This window comes from Penaeus vannamei, chromosome 2 (genome assembly GCF_042767895.1).
Source record: "Penaeus vannamei isolate JL-2024 chromosome 2, ASM4276789v1, whole genome shotgun sequence".
NCBI lineage: Eukaryota > Metazoa > Arthropoda > Malacostraca > Decapoda > Penaeidae > Penaeus > Penaeus vannamei.
Genome location: NC_091550.1, coordinates 7,678,335 through 7,686,899, shown reverse-complemented (window position 1 = coordinate 7,686,899; position 8,565 = coordinate 7,678,335). Strand labels below are relative to the sequence as shown.

The 8,565-nt window shown below is 39.3% G+C and overlaps 1 protein-coding gene across 1 annotated transcript in view; it reads right to left on the bottom strand.

Annotated features, from left to right (window-relative positions):
• Nucleotides 1–1,778: 1,778 nt before the first annotated feature.
• The window catches only part of LOC113812012 (TBC1 domain family member 19), a 10,363-nt gene continuing 3,576 nt past the window's right edge, over nucleotides 1,779–8,565 (bottom strand). The window contains exons 5-15 of the mRNA XM_070129802.1: nucleotides 8,332–8,419; nucleotides 7,951–8,011; nucleotides 7,626–7,746; nucleotides 6,945–7,057; nucleotides 6,642–6,716; nucleotides 6,322–6,384; nucleotides 5,634–5,796; nucleotides 4,805–4,914; nucleotides 4,386–4,477; nucleotides 3,807–3,993; nucleotides 1,779–3,426 (exon numbers count right to left, since the gene is read on the bottom strand). Of these exons, the coding sequence (XP_069985903.1) occupies nucleotides 3,337–3,426; nucleotides 3,807–3,993; nucleotides 4,386–4,477; nucleotides 4,805–4,914; nucleotides 5,634–5,796; nucleotides 6,322–6,384; nucleotides 6,642–6,716; nucleotides 6,945–7,057; nucleotides 7,626–7,746; nucleotides 7,951–8,011; nucleotides 8,332–8,419 (1,163 nt within the window). The 3' untranslated portion in view covers nucleotides 1,779–3,336. The remainder of the gene's footprint in view (nucleotides 3,427–3,806; nucleotides 3,994–4,385; nucleotides 4,478–4,804; nucleotides 4,915–5,633; nucleotides 5,797–6,321; nucleotides 6,385–6,641; nucleotides 6,717–6,944; nucleotides 7,058–7,625; nucleotides 7,747–7,950; nucleotides 8,012–8,331; nucleotides 8,420–8,565) is intronic.

Sequence of the window (8,565 nt, the reverse complement as noted above, 5' to 3'; positions counted from 1 at the left end):
GGAAACACCATCGTCATCTATCGGCAACAGAATCCTCACGACGGAAATATCATCGCCATATATCGGCAACAAAATCCACACGACGGAAACACCATCGCCATCTACCGGCAACAAAATCCTCACGACGGAAACACCATCGCCATCTACCGGCAACAAAATCCTCACGACGGAAACACCATCGCCATCTATCGGCAACAAAATCCTCACGATGGAAATATCACCGCCATCTATCGGCAACAAAATCCTCACGATGGAAACACCATCGCCATCTATCGGCAATAGAATCCTCACGACGGAAATATCACCGCCATCTATCGGCAATAGAATCCTCACGTCGGAAACACCACCGCCATCTATCGGCAACAAAATCCACACGATGGAAACACCATCGCCATCTATCGGCAACAAAATCCACACGATGGAAACACCATCGCCATCTATCGGCAACAGAATCCTCACGTCGGAAACACCACCGCCATCTATCGGCAATAGAATCCTCACGACGGAAACACCATCGCCATCTATCGGCAACAAAATCCTCACGACGGAAACACCATCGCCATCTATCGGCAACAAAATCCTCACGATGGAAATATCACCGCCATCTATCGGCAACAAAATCCTCACGATGGAAATATCACCGCCATCTATCGGCAACAAAATCCTCACGTCGGAAATACCACCGCCATCTATCAGCAACAAAATCCTCATGGTGGAAATATCACCGTTATCTATCGGCAACAAAATTCTCATGTCGGAAATACCACCGCTATCTATCGGCAACAAAATCCTCACGACGGAAATACCACCGCCATCTATTGGTAACAAAATCCTCAAGTCGGAAATATTACCGCCATCTATCGGCAACAAAATCCTCATGATGGAAATATCACCGCCATCTATCGGCAACAATATCCTCATGTCGGAAATATCATCGCCATCTATCGGCAGCAAAATCCTCACGTCGGAAATATCACCGCCATCTATCGGCAACAAAATCCTCACGTCGGAAATACCACCGCCATCTATCGGCAACAAAATCCTCACGACGTAAATATCACCGCCATCTATCGGCAACAAAATCCTCACGACGGAAATATCACCGCCTTCTATCGGCAACAAAATCCTCACGACGGAAATACCACCGCCATCTATCGGCAACAGAATCCCCAGAGGTCTTAGTTATACAACACTATTGTTATAGTTAGTTGTAGTTACACTATCATGGTACCAGAATGCATTTCGAGTCTGTTGATAAGATCAGATTAGGGTTGTGTGGCTCGCTGACTTTGCTGAAAGTAGAAGTGTGGTCGAGATAACAAGAGAGAAGAAAATTACTGTAGTTGCAAAAGCACTGTTGTCGATATGAAAACACTTAGGTTGGTATGCTTACGTTTGCAAGTAGAGAACATGTCACTTTAGAGAGTTGTGTGTGTGTTTTGCATGTGTGTATCTGTTGCGTGTATGCGTGTCTGTTGCTTGTGTGTGTGTTGTAGAGAGTGGGTGAGTGAACGAGTGTGTTTGAGTGAGTGCGTGTATGTATGCGTTTGAGTTAGTGGGTGGGGAGTGAGTGTGTGTGTATGTGTGTGTTTGAGTGAGTGAGTGCGTGTATGTGTGTGTTTGAGTGTATCAGTCAGTTTGTGTGCGTGCGTGTGTGTGCGTGTGTGTGTGTGTGTGTATGTGTGTGTGTGTGTGTGTGTGTGTGTGTGTGCCATTGCTGTCTGGGGGTGGATGTATGTCTGATTATCGATAAATCAATCTCTATATCGCCTCTCACAATGGCGGCAAGGATAAGAAACCAATTTTTAGAACTTTTCTTTATTGTCTTCCTACAAACAACACTAGTTCTTTCTATTAATATATTTGGGCGTGTTTCCAATCTACATTTCATATTCTTAATTGTACTTTCTCATATGGCGCGAGGACTATCCGCTAAATACCCATAGAAGATATAGAACAAAATAGTTGACATATTACATAACACGGAATAATAACAAGGGACCTTGTCTCGTTTCTTTTACAGATAACCACAATAGATAATATGGTCGATCATTTTGGCCTCTTCAATTTTCAAAAAGGATGGAAAATAATTATTTTAATGGTTATTATTTCATTGAACAATTATCAAAACAGACGCCATGGCACCTCGAGTTGCTACTGAATTAGCCTATCCCATAAAAATAATAATTGGTGATATAACAAGAGATAAATGGTTAGTTTGGTAAACCTTGTGCGAGGTCCAATTAATATCCATACATACATACATGCACATACGCAAAAGTAAATACATATCTCTCGGAGAGATATACAGTTATTCGTCTATGTATCCGGTTATTATGCATATTTAGACTGATGGATATGTATTTATTTCTAAGTATAAGCAAGTATAAGGAATACTCATTGCACAATTTTAACAAAGCTATTGAAAAACTGATGACAGAGTCGCGTCCTCTGTCAATATATTTTTTCTTCTGATAAATATCATTCATATGTCTGATAATTATGCATAATTGTACTTTCTCGTATGGTGCGAAAACTGGCCGTCGTGCTGTATTTTTTTCCAGCCACTGAACTGTACCAAAGAAAATAGCTAAAACATCATAATAACTAACTTTATCTAGCCACTGACCTGTACCTAAGAAAACAGTTAACATAACTAACATCATAACTAAGGAAACCTCAACTTTAATACTTTCCACATAGCCACGACCATTAAAATTTAATGATGAAAACGGTTAACATATTCAATATCATAATAATTAAGGAACCTCAACTTCAATTATTTTTAATTAACCACACCCATCAAAATATACCGAGGAAAACAATGAACTGGTCAAATACCAAAATAATATAGCCACGACCACTAAAATTAAGTAAACGAAATTTTTAACGTCTCCAGGGGTCTCAATTAGTTAAAATATATACAGAGCAAAACTGTTAATGTCTCCTAGGGTCTCAAATAATTAAAGATATACTGAGTAAACCTATTAACGTCTTCTAGGACCTCAACTAATAAAAAGATATAATGCACAAACCTGTTAACCTCTCCTACGGTCTCAACTAATCAAAAAAAAATATACTGAGCAAACCTATTAACGATTCCTAGGGCCTCAAATAATTTAAAAATATACTGGGCAATTCTTATAATGTCTCCTAGGGTATCAACTAATTAAAAAATATACTGAGCAAATTTGTTAACGTCTTTTAGGACCTCAACTAAATAAAAAAAATATACTGCACAAACCTGTTAACGACTCCTACGGCCTTAACTAATTAAAAATATTGTGAGCAAAACTGTCAACACATCAGATAACAAGATATAATATTCTAAAAGCCTTAGGTCTCCCGGTCGCGCCCTCTGTCGGAAGCCAAGGCGAGCTTCAAAAGGGGAATCACCCGGATCGCTGTGATGTCCGACAGCACGGCCTGGAAAGAATGGGAAACGGCGTTGAAATAGAGTTTGAGCTTTGGTAATGGTGTAGCTAATAGTAATTTTAAGGTATGTTTGTTGTTCTTGTGTGTATGTGTGAGCGCGTGTATATTTAGGTGAGGGGGAGGGTGTTTGTATATTTGAGTTTGTTATGATTCTATGTATTCGTGTGTGTGCGATTATGTGTGTGTGTGTTCCTGTGTCTGTGCCTGTCCCTGTACCTTTTCATGTGGATGTATATGCGCATGTATGTGTACGTGCATGCGTGTCTTTGCATCTGTATGTGTTCATGGGTATACATACACATAACCCCCCCCCCTTTCCTTCCCTCACCCGCCTCCACCTCCTCCCTTGAACCCCAAACCCCAGAACTCACATCCGCGGACTGCTGTGAGGTGACGTCCATGAGGTTCTCGCGTCTGAAACTCACGATGGCGAGGGCGAGGACAGGAAGGACCTCCAAGGACTCCCAGGAGAGGATGACGTCCCACAGGATGAACAGCTGATCGGGAATTAAATACCCGCTGAACCCGCGCACGATCCACTTGAATACAATGGGTAAACTGTCGGGGAGGAATTGAAGGGTAGATAGGCCTATAGTTGTGTCTATCATCATGTATATCGTATGTTTGTTAGAAAATATTTCTTGTAGATAGATAGAGAGAGAGGGGGGGGGAGTAAGCGAGAGAGAGAGAGAGGGGGGGGAGTAAGCGAGAGAGAGAGAGGGAGGGAAGGAGGGAGGGAGCAAGCGAGAGTGAGAAAGAGAGAGGGAGCAAGCGATAGAGAGAGAAAAAGAGAGAGGGAGCAAGCGAGAGAGAGAGAGAGAGAGAGAGAGAAGTGCGGATAGCCAGAAATCCAGAGATGATTTTGTATACACGTAAAAAAAATACAGAAATAGCAACACTGACTTCCCAAAAACCACGAGCCAGAGAGAGAGAATTCAGGTTGAACTTACAGCTGTATCCCCATCGCAGCGCAGTGTTGCCAGAGACGTGTTTCTGAACTCTGCAACAGGAGCTCAAACTGAAGAGCCAAAGCTGCCGCGCCCTGGAGTGAAATAAGGAAGTAAATAAAATTCTTTAATGAATTCCCTGTCTTGCGAGATAAGAATATGGCAGCTCGATTGTAGGTCAAGAAGAAAATAAAAAAGTAAATGGATTAAAAAATCAATAAAACGATATATAACAAACACTTAACACGTGGAAACTTTTAAATAGAAACCGAAAAAAGTAAATAACTTAATACGTGGAAACTTTTAAAGAGAAAACAGAAACCAGTAAATAAATTTGGAATTTATAGCTGATTCCATTTTCCCCATTACTCTTAAACAAGAGCCATTACAAAATTTCTTCTAGACTGGTAAGTGTCACGTACCTGGGTATGGCTCGTTACCACGTGGAGACGATACCAATAACGGCAATACATTTCCCGGAAAGTGAAATAGAGTTGAACGGGATCTTCGTATAAACAGCTGAGAGGAGCCGCTGTGGACGATAAAATTTATTTGAAATTGGATGGTATTCTTGGTGTCTTTATGTGTACATGTATGTGAGGTTTCTTTATTTTTACATACATGGGAGGTGTTTTTATGTGTACATATGTGTGAGGTGTCTTTCTGTGTATATATATATATATGTGTGTGGTGTCTTTAAGTGTACATATATGTGAGGTGTCTTTATGTGTATATTTATGTGAGGTGTCTTTGTGTATATATGTGTGAGGTGTCTTTAAGTGTACATATATGTGAGGTGTCTTTATGTGTACATATATGTGAGGTGTCTTTAAGTGTACATGTGTGTGGTGTCTATGTGTACATATATGTGAGGTGTCTTTATGTGTACATATATGTGAGTACAGACTATATTACAGACGATGATACCGACTCTATTAAGTTCATGAGGAGCTGATGCATTCCAGGAGACATGTGTGATTTTTGTCTTTATCTTTTTAAATACGGATATTTCCCTTTTTTTAGGCACGGTCATTTTCCCATTCTTTCTTTTCCTTTTTTGAGTACGGTAATTTTCTTTTTTTAAACAAGGACATTTTTCTTTATAAACACGGACATTGCCCTTATTTTAAAACACGAACATTTCACTTTTTGAGAAGGGACATTTCACTTTATAAACACGAATATTTCCTTTCTCTTAAAACACAGACATTTCCCTTTTCTTAAAACACGGATATTTCCACGACCTCTTACCATACATCGTGAACCCATGGAAGGGTATAATCCCACAGGGAGGGTATGCCACGAGGGTATCCGGCGAGGGCGTCTGACCCCTGGCGACGGACAGAGGGGGGGAGGCGCTGCTGTGTTCGAAGTGGCTCAGCATCTCCGTGTCCCTGAAGAAGCACAGCAGCACCTGAGGACAAAGAGGATAACTGAGTACGGTTAGGTTGGGTTAGGGTAGGGTAGGGTAGGTTAGGTTGGGTTAGATTAGGTTGGGTTAGGTTAGGGTAGGGTAGGGTAGGTTAGGTTGGGTTAGGTTAGGGTAGGGTAGGGTAGGTTGGGTTGGGTTAGGTTAGGGTAGGGTAGGGTAGGTTAGGTTGGGTTACGGTAGGGTAGGGTAGGGTAGGGTGGGTTGGGTTGGGTTAGATAAGGTTAGGTTAGAGGGAGGGAGGGAAATGGGGACAGGTACAGGAACGGACTTATAAATATATGGGTTTTGAGTGTGTATGTGCGTCTACGTGTTAAGTATACTGTATATACGTAGCTAGATAGATAGGCAAATGGATTGACAGGCAGACAGACAGATTGATAGATAGGCAGACGGATAAATAGATAGGCAGACAAACAGACAAACAGATATATAGAGATAGATAGATACATTGTGAGAAAGAGCAGATAGACAGATAGACCAAAGATACAATAAACTTGGTGAATTTACCTGATAAAGGATGTCTTCAAACACGAAATACTGATCGTCATTCGAAGCAGTCAGCTGTATATCCTGTAAAGAGAAGCAAAATGATATATTTGGGTTTAATGGCAGGCAAGGGAAAAAAGTATTTACTCAACTGTAAAATAAATTGCATAATGCTTACACAACAGGACCATTCGCGAAATACATTTTTTCGACTGCTTTGCGTCATTTAACAAAATGAAAAAAGTAAATAAATAAACAGCATTAAAAATGAATTTGTCCCAAAACCGACCACACTTTCTAATAGCTGTTTTCGCTTATTTACCTCGCAACTGAGCTCTTACCTTCATGATCAGTTTATCAACAAGCAGTTCATGTTGTACTACCCTCTTCTTCAATTCGTCAAAGTATTTACAGTGCTGAGGAAGAAGTGAGGAATTATTGAAATGATTACGAACAAATATCAGAGAATATCAAATTTAGTCATGTTTCTTAAAAATATATTTTTTCTCTGATACAGAACATTTGTATTTTTGTTTTTTGGTTTTGGTTTTTGGTTTTAGGTTTTAGTTTTTGGTTTAGATTTTGTTTTTGGTTTTATTTTGGCTTTTATTTTTGTTTTTTTGTTTTTAAATGTAAAGACTAACCTTATCTGTGACCTCGAGTCCAAGAACCTGATGCCACAGCACCGCCCGGAGTCCCGCGGGGCATCCAGTCTTGCAAAACTCCTTGCTGAGAGGGCCGTGGTTCTTCTCCACCACTAGGAACACGAGAAAATTCAGTATATCTTCAACACATTCTTTGGAAGTTCAATGCATTCACAACCAGTAGTATCTAACCTTCTTTAAAAGAAATAGGCTGTAGAGGTATAGTATCTAACCCCCTTTAATAGAAATAGGCTGTAGAAGTATAGCATCTAACCCCCTTTAAAAGAAATAGGCTGTAGAAGTATAGCATCTAACCCCCTTTAAAAGAAATAGGCTGTAGAAGTATAGTATCTAACCCTCTTTAAAGAAATAGGCTGTAGCGGTATAGTATCTAACCCTCTTTAGATTTAGAATAAATTTAGAATAGGCTGTAGAAGTAATCTAACCCTTTAAAAGAAGTAGGCCGTATCAGTTTAGTATCTAACCGCCTTTAATAGAAATAGGCTGTAGGAGTATAGTATCTAACCCTCTTTAAAGAAATAGGATGTGGAGGTATAGCATCTAACCCTTTAAAAGAAATATGCTATAGAAGTATAGTACCCAACCCTCTTTAAAAGAAACAGGCCGTATCAGTATAGTATCTAACCCTCTTCAAGAGAAATAGGTGGTTATGATAATTACCTTTTTGGCCAATTATGAGTCTTTCGTCTGCCAATGTGAGATTTGGCTTATGCTCCCCTGGTACCGTTTCGTCCAGACCTGTGTGCTTGCAACAGCATGCCAACTCTCCGTACACCTCTACCTGATAAACAAATAGAACATTTTCCGTGTTAGAATACTGGAGAAATGTGTTTTGAATGGCTTTTGATTGGCGTGACATTGCATTATCAATTTAAATATTGCAATTACATTAATGGACATTCAAGACAGATATATGAAATATGTCTTTTAAATCTTTAAATTGAAGTTGGCGAAGGTATTTTGAATAAGCTTCTGTTCTACTCACCAAGCCCTTTAAATCTTTGACTTTGAGGGGCAGCTGAATACACCCCCAAAGATTTTCATCACTGAAAAGTAGATTTCTTTCATATATGACAAATGTATATTCATCCCTTGACAATATGGAAAAAATGCATCAATGGCAAATATATATTCATCTTTTGTTAATATGGAAAATATGGTTTTATTGCATTAATAACAAATGTATATCCCTTTTAGACATGGAAAGAAAACGAACTAATGGCAAATATATATTCATCATATGACAATAACCAAAATATATCTCAAAATATATCTTTATCAATTAATGGCAAATGTATATTCATCTTCTGGCAATAACCAAAATATATCGCAGGTTAAAGTCGAAGAAAAGTATGAAGTTCCTTACGTAGACTCATCATAGTTCGGGTTCCTCAGGCTGGAAAGTACCTCGAGGAAATCCTTCGGTGCATAAACTGGTCTAATCATGGTCAGGTCTGCAGTGGCAAAAAAGAGCCCATATAGATGAGATTCTAGGTCTTTCGTTTGATGTATCATGATATACAATATAATTTTCTCCTTTTTTATTCTTATTTATCCTGAAGTGTCATAATATACAATATATTTCTCTCATTTTTATTTT